The sequence below is a fragment of the Lontra canadensis genome, unplaced genomic scaffold (genome assembly GCF_010015895.1).
Source record: "Lontra canadensis isolate GAN:19392208 unplaced genomic scaffold, GSC_riverotter_1.0 scaffold16, whole genome shotgun sequence".
Lineage (NCBI taxonomy): Eukaryota > Metazoa > Chordata > Mammalia > Carnivora > Mustelidae > Lontra > Lontra canadensis.
Window position 1 is genome coordinate 3555983 of NW_022631010.1, and position 14525 is coordinate 3570507.

A 14525-nucleotide genomic window follows, 5' to 3' on the forward strand; every position below is an offset into this window, starting at 1 on the left:
ATGCATGTTGGAAGGTGCTGTGACAGATGAGTAAACTGAGGCCCAAAGCGGGGAAGCCATTTGCCCAGATCCTGGGCTGGGCAGCCTGGCTCCTTAGGCCACACCGGGAGCTACCATGCTGCCCCCTGAAGTTCAGCACCCCCACTGAGCATCCGGCCCCCAGCAGTGCTCAGGGGAACAGTGGTTCCCTCTGACCTCACCCAAGTCCACACGCACATAAGGGGAAGAAAGCCACATCCAACCTGTACATTTATTTACAAGGCACAAGCTGAGAGCAGGTGGGGGACTGCCCGATGGCTTTCCCACTTCTCCGGGGCCTGCTGACCCCATGATTCGAGGCCATGTGTGACCCTGAGGATGAGGGCCCACTGTGGCTGGGCTGGGCCCGCCTGGCCCTCAGGCAAGCTCGGGGGTGGTCTCCTTGTCCCCCAGGCCTCCCCCGGCCCCTCCGCCAGGCCTGGGCTGGGCGTCCTTCTCTCACACCGAGTTCCTGTGTGTTGGTGGTCGTCAGGAAGGTGGGCGGGGGGCCGGGCCGGGCCAGCTGGTGTGTGCTAGGCCTTATCTGTTGGGAGTGGGGAGGCGGGCGGGGGCATGGAGGTCCTCTTTCACAAAGCCTGCTCTGTCTCCCCTGGCAGCTGGGCCTTAGGAATTGGCCTTGCTGCCTTCCTGCCCCACCAAGGGCCTCCCATCCACAACCGCAGAAGCCCCACATGCTGGGACCCCCAGCCTTCCTGTTCCAGCTAGGAGCAAGCCCAAGCCAGGGATGCCCCAGGTGAGGCCAAGCAGGAATCACCAGGGCAGCAATTTCCAAGAGGGGGAGCCGGGGAGGGAACAAGGGCCTGTGGCATCTGGGCTGTGGCTGACAGGCCCGGGGCTCTGTCTGGGGAGGAATTAGCAGGATCGATTCAGGCCACATCTGAGGCGGCTCACATCGGGGAAGCAGTCGCTGCGCGGGGTCATGGGGAGCCCCGAGCCTCCCAGCCTGGCGCAGCCTTGTCCTAGCCAGCCCACCCTGGGGATCTGGCCCGTCTGCTCTGGCCTTCTGGGCTGTGTGGCCTCAGCCCCGGCCGCTGTGCGGCTGCGTCCAGGCTTCAGCCGCTCCTGGGGCTCAGACCCCCAGAGCCATGAGTGCTCCCGAGCTGCTGATCTTCTTGAAGCGGTTTGCAGCACTGACAGCAATGAAGTTTTTCTGAGGAAGGAGGAAAGAAGGATCCCCGTCAGCTGCAGGGCCATGGAGAAACTGTGGCACAGCAGAGCGCCTCCTAAGCTCTCCTTCGTTCTCCAAGGGCCAGATGCTGGGGAGGGTGCAGTGCCCAAAATGGCCACAGGAGGTGCTATGACACCATGGCTTCAGGACTCCTTCCTTCATTCCACAGGTAGGGCAGCCAGACCTGAGCACCTCTCTGCTCTAGATGCTCCAATGGTTCCTATTTCACTCCAACTAAAACGTAAGCCCCTTGCCATGGCCAACAAGTCCCTCCACCCCCTGCCTCCCATTCCTCTCTGACTTCATCTCCCTTCACCCCTTGCCCATCCCACTCCAGCCTTACTGGCCTCCTACTTTTTCGTCATGTTTTGCCAACCATGCTTGTGCCTCAGGGCCTTTGCACAGGCTGTTGCCTCTTCCTGGAACACTCTTCCTCCAATACCAGCATGGCTCACTCCTCATCTTCTTCAGGTTTTTTGTTCACATGTTTCTTCTCAGTGGGCCCTTCCTGACCACCCTATATAGAAGTGCAACCTCTCTCCTGGCACTCCTGACCATGCTTATTTCTTTCCAGAGCACTTCCTTAACCCTTTTTCATAACTCCCTACCCTCTATCCAAAGTAAGTCCACAAAGACTAAAATCCTTGTCTCTTTTGTCCACCGGTACACTCCCGGTGCCTAGAAGGAATAGATGCTCAATAAATATTTGTAAAATGAAGGGAAAGGGCCAGTGATGGGGTCAGAGATCTTTTCCTGTGCCTGAGCCTCAAACGGACACCCCTCCCCAGGGTGGAGGGTCACCGATCCAGGACAGGAACCAGCCCAGGACAAAGAGAAAAGCCAACCCTGTTTTCCAGACAGGGCTAGGCCTGGTCCATAGGAACTGCCAAGGCAGGGCTAGTGGGGCCTGGGATCTGCCAGGAGCTCTTCCTGCCTGCAGCCCCTCCCGCCACCCCACCCCATCCAGTGGTACCTTCCAGCGCCTCTTCATGAGGTATTTCTTAAGCAAGATCTGGGACTTAAGGCGTCGGTTACAGCGCTTGGCTTTCTCTGCCAGATTGTTGAGCCAGGGGTGGGCGAGGCACTGGGCAGCGCTCATCCGGGCCCTGTGGGAGGGGGCAGTGTGGTGAGGGCGGGCAGCATGCTTGGGAAGCACCAGAACGCAGAGGGCCCCGGCCTTCTTCCTGCCCTGCCAGCACACGCCTGCACAATCACACACACACACACACACACACACACACACTGGAGTTGCACACATGGGGTCTGTGTCCTCAAGTGAGCCTCACCTCTGGTCCTTGACAATGAGGTTGGAGACAAAGTCTTTGGCCTCATCGGACACAGCCTCAAAGGTCTCCTCATCAAAGTACCAGTTGGCAGAGAGAACATTGTTTAGGGTCTCTGTGTCATCGTCTCCCAGGAAGGGGGAGAGGCCGCTCAGCCTGGAGAGAGAGGATGTCAGGAGGTGCTGAAAAGACCCCAGGCTCTTGAGTGGGACAGACCTGGGTTTGATTCTGGTTGGGTGACCTTAGGCAAGTCACTTCCCCTCCCTGAGCCTCACTCTTCTCCTCTGTAAAATGAGCATAATCATCCCAGCTTCCCAGGGTTACACTGAAGAAGAGGGATGACAAGCGTATAAAAAATGTCTGCTGCTCCTCTGCCCCCACCCTGGGTCATCAAGGATCTTCTGTCTAGGAATGTTGACTGGGACACTATGCCTTCAGGGGTCTTCACTTTTCCATCCACAAAATGGGTACAAAGTTCCCCTTTCCTGGCTCTCCCCAGCATGCCCTCTCCCAGCAAAACCCTGATTGAGGGAGCAGGGACATGGAACCCACCTCACCAGGACCCCAAGTCCAATTTTGGTCTCAGCTGCCCACCCCTGTGCCCCCACCACATAGATGCCATATTCCCTCAGGACTCACAGCATATAGGTGATGACCCCCATACTCCACATGTCTGTCTTATCGGAGATTTGGTCATAATTCACCACCTCAGGTGAAAGAAACTCTGGGGTCCCAAAATTCACCTTTAGCTTCTCATTGGGATTATACCTGAGGGTGAGAGCAAGAGCTCAGAGCGCGACCCCCAGTCCGTTCACTGCACCCTCTGCACCTCCCCTGTCCCCTGCCCACCTCAGAGGCTTGCCCTGCCCTCCCCACCCACCGACAGGGTACCTCCGTGCCAGGCCAAAATCAATGATCTTCACCAAATGGCCCGTGGTGTTGACACACAGGATGTTCTCTGGCTGAGGAGAAGGGGGTGGCCCAGATTGACCTCTGACCCAGCTCACCCTACATCCCTACCCAGGTCCACCCAAGTCCCAGGCTCTCTGGGCAGCCTGTCAGAGACCCCCAGACCTGCCTGCTCCAGGCACAGACTAGGACCCTGACGCCCTGAGAGGGTAGGAATCATCCTCTCCCGGCCTCCTTGTTCCTCCCACTGGTGTCTAACTCAGTAAGGGCTCAGTCAAGTCTCCTGGGAATCCTGTGGCCCCAGCACAGGTCAGTGTGTGAATGACGTTCCTGAGAAACCAGTCCCTTCCTCCTCTGAGCCTCCAGGTAACACAGGGACACAGGACTAATCTGACGTTGCAAGGCAGAAGCATTTTAAGTAGTTAATCATGGTTAAAAGGCAGGAGACTTTGCACAACAAGCCTGCCTTCCTAATCTTCAACACCTTCCAAAACCCCAGAAACCCTAGCTACGTGGCCACGGGTACCTGGTGTGTGTTGCCACTGTCCCCTGAGCCGGGTGCTGGGCCCCAGAAAGGTCCCAGGGTACCATCTTCTGGGGGAATGAGACAGACTCAGGCCTCCTTCTGGAGGACACAAGACTTCCTGAGGAGCCCTGGGAAGGGTCTTATGTCCATGGTTCACCCAACTTCCTTGACCATGAGACCCCTTTTTGATGAGAAATGTATTGCTATCCTGAAAAAACACATTTTAGAATAAAGAGGCTTAAGACAGCTTCTACCCAGGATGCTATGTTTTAACTGGGGACTCTGCTCTGGCTTTCACAGGCCAACGGCAGGCCTCTAACAATGTGGGCAGAGGCCAGCTCCGTCTAGAATCTCCGGAGTCACCCTATGCTTTCCTTTCCCTGTCTCCTACCCCCTCCCACATCAGCAAATCAGGTTGGTCCCATTTTCAGAATGTACCCATCGTCTGGCCACCTCCCTTCCCTCCGCCATGGCCACTGGTGCCAGCCCCCACCGCCTCTGCCCCTTGTCATGACAACGGACTCCTAGATTCTCTGCCGTGAAGTTGTCCCATGGAAACCCCTCTCCTTACCCTCCTGGCTTCCTCATGTGTCTGTGGGGATGCTACCTGCACACCTGGCCCGTGGGCCGTCAGAAGGCGCGTACGCCCCGAACAGCTCTGACCCGGAGCCAGCACAGAGCCGGTGTGGTCCAGCCCCGGGCCTGGTTCCGCCCAAGGTTCTGGCCCTTGCCCACTTCTTCAAGTTCACTTTGTCTGTCTCCCCATTCCTCTCACGGGCTTCTCATCATGCTTGTCGTGGTTTAAAAGGACCTATTGTAGGAATGCCTGTTTCTGCCACTGACCTGGAGGCTCCAGGGGACAGGGTGTGTCCTTCGTCATCCTTACAGTGACACCCGTGCCCAGCACAGCATGCAGCCACAGAGGGGTGGCCGAACACAGCAGAGGAGTGTGATACCCATTTATCAGAGGAATGAACCCAAGTACTAGCCACGAAGCCAGTGGGAGGTAACTGCCCCTCAGTGTCCAGACTGCGGCTTCGCCCCTGGCCCGGCCACCTTCCTGGAGACATGACCCCCCGCACTGCCGCTGCTCCCGCCTACCCCATACCGCGGCTGGCTGCCCACCCCAGGCAGTTGCCACCTTATGTGTAAGGTGGACCGAATGCGTAAGGCCTTCGGGCTCTCCCTGACAGGCTCCGTGCAAAGCACTGAGCAAGGTCAGAGGAGAGACAGAAATACTCTTTCATGGAACGATTCTCCTAGTGCCTAGCTCACGCAGGTTTTGTTTTCCAGACTCCTCTTCTAGAACTTAAGTTCCTCGAGAGCAGGCATCTTTGTCTACTTTGCTCATTGCTGGGTCTACAGCACCTGGAGCACTGCCTGCCGTGAAGTAGGCCCCCGACAGATCCTTGCGGGACACAGGAACCAATGCTCAGAGCGCCTGGGAGGGGCCAGCCCCACGTGGACACTTAAGCAATCCTTAGCGAACTGTAGGCATGAGACGCTGGGCTTGGGGCTCCCAGGACAGAGGACGCGTGCTCAGGACTCTGCTACAAGTGCCTGAGAGCTGGGACCAAGTCTTGTTTCCTCTCTGTTGGATCCCTGGCTCCTGGTACTTCGGGAAGCCCCAATATACCCTTTGGGATCTGCAGCTAGAAGGATAGAGGGAGGGAAAGGACGGATGGGAGGGGGGCGGGACCACCGGTGGCGATCCTGGCTTCATGGGGTCCGCTGCGACTCCTGAGCACCCCCGGGAGGCCCCAGTACCTTGAGGTCCAGGTGCAGGACCCGCATCTTGTGCATGAAGAGGATGCCGTCGCAGATCTGCCTGACAAACACCATAGTGTCCACCTCGGTCAGCTGATAGTCCTCGTCCACGATCCTTTCAAAGAGCTCGCCGCCCTCGATGCTGTGTGCACAGACCCCTCTGCAGGCTTGCTTCCGGGCTGGCTGGCACCCCCACCCGGCCCCCTGCCCCACGGCCAGCACTCACTACTCCATGAACAGGACTATCTCGTGTGACGTCTCGATGGCCGCGTACAGCTGAATCAGGTTGCGGTGGTTTAGCTGGTTCATCACCTCGATCTCGAGCATCACCATTTCCTGGGCACCGGGGAAGCCAGGGCCGCCAGCTGAGTGTCCCTGCTCCCTGTCCTGCCCCCTCTGTACCTCTGCCCTGGACCGGACCCATCAGGCCCGGCCAGGACCCCACCGCTTGGCCTCCTCCTTGCCGGCCTCTCCCTGTCTCCCATCTCTCCCCACCCGGAGCCCATGTCCTCGCACCCTGGTCATTCTGGACAGGACTCCGTTCCTTTGCCAGTTCTTCCCTTCTCTTCCCGACTGGATACTGGGGTGCCCGAGGTCCAGTCCTCCGCTCACTGCTCTCCCCACTGCACTCTCTCCCTGGGCTTTCTCCTTAAGTCCCAGGACTTGGCTGATCCCTGCAAAGGTGACTGATTCCCAAATATGCATGTCCACCTCTGAGCACGCCCTTGAACTGCAGGCACCCACAGCTCCCACAGCCTATTGGCCATTCCCCTCAGATGGCTAAGACACTTCCTGGATCTCTCAGGTCCAAATGAAACCCTTGCCATGGCCTCCACCCCACCACTGAGCTGTCCTCAGCTTGCCTGTTGGCAAGAGGCTTGCCCCCTCGCCCAGGTGTGCGGGACCTAAAGCCAGGAGCCATCCCAGATTCCTCCCATTCTCATACCCAAGCTCGGGAAATCCCTCTAGAGTTCAAATCCAGGAACTTCTCATCAGCTTTACCACCACTGCCTTCCTGACCTGAGCTGCCGTTATTTGTCACTTTGAGAAAGGGTGAATGCCAGCTGTCACAGCGGTAGCTTGAAGTCAGCCGTAGGAGGAATGTGGATACCAGGGAAATTGCCAAATGCTACAGATCAGGCCTCTCGCCCCTGCCCATCCCCTCAGCGCCCAGCATCACATCACTGCCCCAACTTTTCCATTTTGCCCGTGATGCTGCTCCTTCATTCACATCTCACTCTACCTGCCGCTTCCTCAGACAGGGCTGACCTCACCACCCTATCCTCGCGGCCTCCATCGGCCCCCACGCTCCCTGTACTCTCCCTGGCTCTATTCTCCTTCCTGGCACCGCTCAGGTCCTGACGTCACCCTTCCTGTGTGCGTCGTGCGGGGTTCTCTGCCCCTGTCTCGAGCGTGTCAGCCCGGGCGGGCAGGGACTCCGACAATTCGCTGCCCCTTCCCGAGCCCCTGGGGCAGTGAACCGCCCAGAAGAAGTACTCACTAATTCATTCATCAAGAGCTGACTCCAGTTAATCTCACAGCACCTATGTCTGGAGCATCTACACTGAGCCAGGTGCTTTGACAGAGGCCCGGAGACCCCGCGGTCGAGCGGGAGGCCGGAGAAAGGCAGAGTCACATGGAAAACACACACCTTCCTGATGTGCGATGATGGAGAAGCAGCGCCACAGGGCTCTGAGCCTCTCCTCACGCTCCTCCCAGGTTCTAGACCTCTGCACGCGCTGTGTCTCTGCCTCAAATGCCCACAAGCTCCCTTCTCAGCTCCCCTGCCTCTACCCAAGGGTCCCCCACAGACTTCTGTTGCTCCTGGCCTTCTCTCTCACAGTCCCCTCAGTCTGAACCCCCCTGCCCTGCCTCTCCAGCTCCTCCTTTGAGCCTTTACTGGAGAGAGACTGGCCCGCTGAATCTGCAAGCCCCTCCACAGCCCCCTCCTGACCCCTGCCTGACCCCCACCTGACCCCTGCCTAACCCCCGAGTGACACCCATCCTAGCTTTCCTGAGCTACAGCCCTCACCACAACAGGGGGCTACGTGGTCATCACCCCCTCATTCCCCATGAGCCTCTGCCCACCTTCACTCATTCATTCACTCTTTGATTTGTTCCTTGAACAAGCACTGCCCTCTGCCTCCTCTGAACCAGGCCCAGGCCAAGTGTGGAGGCACAGCTCTAGACCAGGCCTGATTACCTGGGCACCTCCTGAGGGCAGAAACCATATTCACTTCACTTTGGGACACCTGCCCGCCCCTACCCACTGTGCCCAGCGCAGGGCCTGGCCCAGAGCCTGCGCTCATCAGTGTTTTCTGGATTGAACCAAAAGAAGGCAGGAACGTCCTGGGCCTAGAAGGGGAATTCCCAAGGATAAGTTCACCAACTGAGGTGTCTTGTTTATGGGTGGGGGCTTCAGGTCCCTGTGGCAGGGTTGTCCGTCTGTCCATCTGTCTATCTGAGTGACATCCTCAGCGCATCAAGGTTCACACACCAAGCCCCTGGTGCAGACATATGGGCAGAGGGAGGTGGGAGGTACCCACTCAAAGAACTCCCTCTCCTTCCCATGTAGCCGTACTACCCCCCCCAGCCCCTACTACCTTGTCTTTGGGTGTCTGCTTCTTGATGACCTTGGCTGCCAATTTGAGGCCTGTGGCTTTCTCTGTGCAGGTACAGACTGCTCCAAACTTGCCGCTGAGGAGAGAAGAGTTTGGGAGTGAGGGGGTTCCCAGGGGCCCAGGGCTGAAGTAGGGGGCCTGCAGTCTGCTCCTGTCTGGGTCCCCCTCTGTGAGCTAGGCCACCTGCTCCGGTCAAAGTCAGGAGCTCTATGGCAGGGACAGTGGCTGAACCACACCAACCATGGCCACAGGACGGGTAGACTCATCCACAGGCAGGCCCCTGACAGCTCACAGCCTTGTGGTAAGCATGGGCCTTCAGGCTCTGGGCCCCAGGGGAAGGCACCTGGAGGGCTTTTTATGAAGCACTTTGAGGGGATCTGGGTGGTGCATGAAACTGAAACAGATGGGAAAATGCTGTTGGTTTCCTACGGGAAATACTGAACAATGAGCAGTGTGTCTGTGTGAGAGACAGAGTCATGAGTGCGAATCAACCCATGTGACAGCTTGCGTCCGAGGGAGTAAGTAACCACGCAGAAGTAATTGTGTCCACGTAGATGGTGTCCAGTTGGGGTGTGTCTGGGCCTTGCACAAGGAAGAGGTGAGGCCCTGGGGCTTGACACTCTCCTGCCTACGCGCCAGGGTCTCGGGTCCCAGATCTCACCCGCCCAGAGCCTCCTTGGAGTTCAGGCTGAATTGACTGTTGACATTCCCGGGCCTCAGCTCCACGATGCGGTGGGGAAAGGGGGCTGGGGGAGGCGGACAGTCATCTAAGAAGAGAGAGCAGGGCCATCACAGTCAGTGCCGGGGGCAGCAGACGAGGCGCCCCAGCACCACCCCCTCCTGCCTGGCCAGGGCCCCATCCAGGGAAATTCACCAAGTGATACCTGGGGGACAGCTGGCTCCAGGATAGGGGCTAGGGGGCCCAGTTTCCAGTTCCAGCTCTGCCACCAACACACAAAATGGCCTTGGGACTCTGTCAGAGGGGGCTCAGCGTCTCCTGGCACAACAATGGGGACAGCTGATTGGACTTCTCAGACCCTCCCACATGATACATGTGAAGTCTCCATCCCAAGCTTTCTGCATTTCCATTAAAGAAAAAAAAAGGAGGGGAGGGGGCAGGATGATAATGATGGAATGCCAGAGAGGCGTGACTATGCCTGAATGATGGGGTAGGTGACGGGATCTGCTTACCATCCCCTCTAATTACACCACAAGCTGGCCTGTTCTCCGGAATGGCTGCCCAACCTGGGCAAGGCCCAAGGGCGGGGAGGAGCGGAGGGGGGGGGGGGGGGGGTTGGGGGGTGGCAGGGGAGGAGACCGGGACCCGAGATGTTTGGTAGGGAGAGGCTGCCACCTAGCGGCAACCACGGGGAACAGCGGGCCCTGGCGGCTCGCAGGCTGAGTCATCGGGAATGGAAACCTCTTTATAAATAGCAAGAGGCAGCAGGGAAGCAGGGCTGGTGATAAATCTGACAGCCCTTGGAGGCTGTTCAGGTCCCGTTACCCCAAGGATGTGATTTCTGGAGGGGGCGGGGCCGAAGCCTCTGCTGCTGCCTGGGGGAGGAGGCAAGGCTCCTGGCTGCCGCCCAGCCGCCAGGCCCTCCCACCCTGTCTGGGTGGCACTGTGCCGCTGACCGGGCAGCCTGGCTGGGCTTCCAGGGCACCTCAGTCTGGAGGAGGGGGTGTCAGGACACTCTGGGCTCTTCTGACCCCATCTCACCCCACCCCCAGCCCTGCCGCACCTCCACCCAGGCCTTTTCCCTATGCACCTGCTCCCCAAGCTTTCTCATGCTTGGTGGATCCTGCTGCCCGCTGGATAAACCACCAAACCACCAGGCCCCTTGTCTGATCACCAGTTAAGGCCACTCCACGGTCCTGCCCCATCTCACGTGCCCAGCTTCCTTTGTCACTGCTCCCATACAGGCACCTGTGCTCCTCAGCTCATGAACCTTCTATGGCTCTCATGACCCTCGCCACCCACTCCAAGATGCCCTTTAACTACCAAAGCCTGGCCTTTGAGCCCTTCTACGGACTGACTTCAAATTCCACTGTCTAGAGAGTTGGTGCTCCTCCAAAACCTGTCTGATTTTTTTTTTTCAAAACCCCTTTATAGACAAAGTAGAAGAAAGTCAACAGTGAACTCTGAAGTGGGTCTGTTTGGACACGTTCAAATCCTGTCCTAGCTGTGGATTTGGGGCACTCACTCCATTTCCTTTTCCCTGAGCCTCCATTTCCCCATCTATCAAAAGGGACTAGGAACTTATACTTCTTAGAATTGTGCATGGCTCAGAGCAGCTCAGTCCTCTAAACAGGGAGACATGGGGACATCTGGGGAGCCCCCTTCCCTCCCCAGCTCCCACCTGCCCCTGGCCTACCCAAAATCTGGAAGCAGTCCTCCTCCCTGGCTGTGAGACAGAGGGCCTGCCCCACCTCCGATTTCTCCGAGGGAACAGCCTGGAACTCGATCCCCCTCGAGGTGTCCCCTTGCACCTTAGCCTGGCCAGCCTGGCCTGGAGCCTTCTCTCCTGCTTCCTTCTGGCTGTCTGCCAGGACGTTCTTCCCTCCTTCTGCTACCTTGGCTGGCCCGGGATCCGTGGGGCCGGGAGTCACAGGCACCCCTTCAAAGATGAGCTCTGATGCATCACTCAGGGGCTTCTTAGCGGGCAGATCCTCAGGCCTAGAATGTGAGAACCCAGAGGTGATGCCTTCAATGACCACAGGGTTGTTTCTGCTTCCGGGAAGCCTCGACGCTTCCAGAGCCTCTTCTGCAATCTGGAGCTGATACAACGACCCCCCACAACCCCATCCCCACTGCCGCCCCAAATGCACTTCATATGAAATCAAGGGATGTTAATAATACCATGCATGTCTGTGGTCATTTTCTTGATGATCGATGCATTAATATATCATTAATATCTACTAATAGGATTGTTGTTTTGGTTAATCATGAGGTGGCTACAGTTAGATTATGGAGCTCTTGATTCATATAAACTGGGAATGCAACTGATTAATCAGTGATACCAATGTATTAATTGATATTAATACATAATTCAGCCTGATACAGTGATAGTATCATGGTTTACAATTTATCGCTAATATCACTCATGTGATTAGCATTCAGGTACGTCTAACAGATGGCCTCATAACACTGGTGCTATACTATGATTAGGAAAGCATTTAGTAATGTTCTATCAATCTGATGATTAGTCATGTTTCATATTATAGTAAGAACGGAGATCTTTTCCTCCCGAAATCTCAGTCCTGCCCTCAGCTAGAACCAAGTTCAAGGAGTAAGAGAGACTTTGGCCTCCAGATGCTTCATGAAGGACCTCTCTGTCTTGACATTCCAGGTGTCTGTGAACTATCACCAAGTCCTGGTTTCTGCAGGGGCACAACGTAGGAAAGCCAATGCCCAGGACAGATGTTAAACATCGGAACTGCCCGATCTAGCACGGAACACAGTGGCTATGAGGTCGAGACAGAGCAGCTAAATGCACCTGCTGTAGACAGAGCCTCAGACCCCTCCCCACCGCCCGACGGGAGACATTCACCTGGAGATGACGGCAGGGCAGCTGGGGCTGTGCAGAAAAGCGGGCGAGCCCCTCCTGGCCCCTGCTTGGCCCTCCACTGCCTTCTTGTGTACCTTGGGCTCTCCGGGGCCCTCCTGCTTGGCATCGGGCTTCTTGACGCTGGCCTCGGCTGTCGCCGTCTGCTGGGGCAGGGCTGCCGGCTGCCCAGCACTGCCCTCCGCAGGCCCCGCACCCAGGTTGCCTTCTCCCTCTGGGCCGGGGCTGCTGCTTGAGGGTTGGCCCACCGCACCATCCTCTTTCTTTAGGGCTGCGGCTTTGTCGTCTTTCTTCGGGGTGGGTGGATCAGGCTCTTTCTTTGGATGTGGGGTCCCAGGTTCTTTCTTTGCATCTGGGGGGCCAGCTTTTCCCTTTGGGTCTGAGGTGCTAGGTTCTTTCTTTTCATCTGGGGGCCCAGGACCTTTCTTTGGATCGGGTGGGCCAGACTCTTTCTCTGCGACCGGAGGTCCTTCACCTGCTGTACCTTTAGGTGTCTTGTCTGCAAAGGAGGTGGGATCCCAGTCAGGATTCTCCCTCCTCCCCCAGCCAGGCTGGCCAGAGACCAGCTCCAGGCCCAAGTCCCCACCTAGGCAGCAGCTTGTGAATGTTTATCCCTGGGGCCTGGGGCCATTCCACGGGTTCTAGAGATGGGCTGCTGAGGGCCTTGGAGGCCCTCGTGGGAGACTCCGGGTCCTCAAATGCACCTTGATGCCCCCACCATCGCTTGCCCTAAGTGTGTGAGTGCCCTGCACAGGGCTCCTCATTTTCCCAGTCTCTCCGGGGAGGGCTTCATGTCGGCCCTCAACCCAGCCCAACTTTACCCAGAGATCGTCCTCATTTCTGGGTCCTTCGTGCGCCATACAAAAAAGCCTGGGGCACAGAACTCCCGCTGAGGAATGGGCCCGGCCCTGAGTCAAACACCCCTTCCCAGGCTCCTCCCTCTGCCTCCTGCCCCAGCTTGGCACCTGTTGGTGGGCTCTGGAGTCCCAGCTCCACTGCTCCGTTTTCTGTCGCCATGAGGTAGGGAGGCGTGTGCTGCTGCTTGTCTAACTCAGGTCTTTCTAGCTGCAGAAAGAAAAGTGAGGTGTGTCAGGCTGTCAGATTCTCCTCTTGTCTGGCTGAGAGGAGCCAGGGCCAGCTGATTGAGGGGAGAGAGAGGTACCTGGAGCAGCAAGGGGCAAACTGATGGCCGCCTGACTTGCAGCGGCTGCCCAGGAGCACTCCTGGGGCAGTTGTAAGGGATTGGGCTGGGTGGGCAGAGGCGGGGGCAGGGGTGCAGGCAGGGGAGGCGGGGACGGAGGAGAGGATCTCTTACACCAGGGGCCATGCAGCTCGGACTGCCACCACCTGTCACTCTTGGCCCCCGTTCAGAGGACACGGCATTCTTCCCACAGACCGACGGGGGGGAGAGTAGTGTTGGAACAAGCAGGAAGAGAAAAGGGAGGGGGGCACTGGGCCCCCGAGGGAGTAGCCTATCCCCAGGCCTACCCTGGTATCACTGGCTTGGACAGGATCGGGCAGGGGGCCTGGCCCAAGAGGAGCTCCCCGGCAGGGCCAGAGGACAAGAGTGTGCTTAGGCTGGGTGCTGACTCTGCCCACCTGCGCGCCATGACTCCTGGGGTTGCCCAGAAGCTGGTGAGAGCCACACAGGCCCCAGGGAAAATCACTCTGACCCCACTGCCCAGCTCTGTGCCCGTGATCCCTGCTCTTGGCCTCCGGACCTGCTTGGGGGCATCTTTGGGGAAGAAATTGTCCCAGGGGCACTTGCTCAACATGTCCATGGACCTGAAAGCCTTTTCTTTTGAAAATGAATTTTTCTTGGGCTCCTGGGGAGACAGAGGCTGGCCTGCTTTGAAGGGGAGGGTGCTGGTGGAGAGTCTTTTCCGAGGATCCTCCACCATAGTGGGGACCTGGGGGCTACTCAAGCCCGAGGTGATCAAGCCAAGGTGGGATGGGGAGAGGTGTGATCCAAAGAGCCTTCCATCCTGCAGGGGCTGCCAGCCCAGAGCCTGTCTCTGAGGGGGGCCTCGAGAACTGGCTGGGCTGAGTGATCTGGAAACAGCTCTGCAGGGGGCGTCTGGGTTCAGGGCCTCCACCTGAACCCTCTCACATGGAGGACACCACCCCTGCCCCCAGAGGGAAGGAGGTGGAAATGACCGGAGAAAGCAGCAAGTCTTAGCAAAGGAAAATTACGTAGCTATGAACAAGACTGAGGATGTCGGGAATGAAAGGATACAAGGCAACCTGCAAAATGGGAAAAAAATGTAAGCCATGTGCAGAACAGCAAGTAGAATATGCTATTCATTGGGCAAAAGGGGGTAGTAGGCACAATAATACATAAACTTGCACCTTACACACATAAGAATTTCTTTGGGATGATAAGCAAGAGACTGAGGAACAGGGGTGGGAGGGAGCTGTCACGGCACACCCTTTTCCTTTTTTTAAATTTGCACCGTGAAGTATGTGAATGGACTACTATTCGAAATGAATGAGTTTTTTTTTTTTAAGTGAGCAAATGTTGAGCTTGTTGGTGGTAGAGGCTAGCAAAAACCAATGTTAGGGTCCCTTCCCCAGTCTTGATGAATTCCTGCCCTTCCTGGCCTTCCTCACCTCTGGTTCCCTCCTTCTGGGTCCAGGTGACAGCCT

The 14525-nt window shown here is 57.4% G+C and overlaps 1 protein-coding gene across 2 annotated transcripts; it reads right to left on the bottom strand.

Annotated features, from left to right (window-relative positions):
- Positions 1-217: 217 nt before the first annotated feature.
- MYLK2 (myosin light chain kinase 2) lies at positions 218-13180 on the bottom strand. 2 transcript variants are annotated; one of them, XM_032858934.1, is made up of 13 exons: positions 13042-13175; positions 12845-12944; positions 11865-12378; positions 10689-10990; positions 8975-9080; positions 8296-8389; positions 5919-6028; positions 5693-5834; positions 3382-3452; positions 3130-3258; positions 2494-2646; positions 2181-2313; positions 218-1189 (listed from the first exon to the last, which is right to left on the bottom strand). In XM_032858934.1, the coding sequence occupies exons 2-13, from the start codon at positions 12894-12896 to the stop codon at positions 1109-1111; spliced, it is 1887 nt and encodes a 628-aa protein (XP_032714825.1). In that variant the 5' UTR covers positions 12897-12944; positions 13042-13175; the 3' UTR covers positions 218-1108. The 2 variants fall into 2 exon arrangements, with proteins under 2 accessions (XP_032714825.1, XP_032714826.1); XM_032858935.1 differs by lacking the exons at positions 218-1189; positions 2181-2313; positions 2494-2646; positions 3130-3258; positions 3382-3452 and adding an exon at positions 5438-5627 and having other exon boundaries at positions 5664-5834; positions 13042-13180.
- Between the last annotated feature and the right edge of the window lie 1345 nt (positions 13181-14525).

What these genes read in the sequence shown, in the direction of transcription:
- MYLK2 (XM_032858934.1), bottom strand. Translation starts at nt 12,896, where the DNA reads ATGGCGACAGAAAACGGAGCAGTGGAGCTGGGACTCCAGAGCCCACCA. An exon ending in GGGGTCATCACCTATATGCT is followed by an intron (nt 2,647 to 3,129) that starts GTGAGTCCTGAG and finishes CTCTCTCTCCAG; the next exon opens with GCTGAGCGGCCTCTCCCCCT. An exon ending in CTCATTGTCAAGGACCAGAG is followed by an intron (nt 2,314 to 2,493) that starts GTGAGGCTCACT and finishes CCCCTCCCACAG; the next exon opens with GGCCCGGATGAGCGCTGCCC.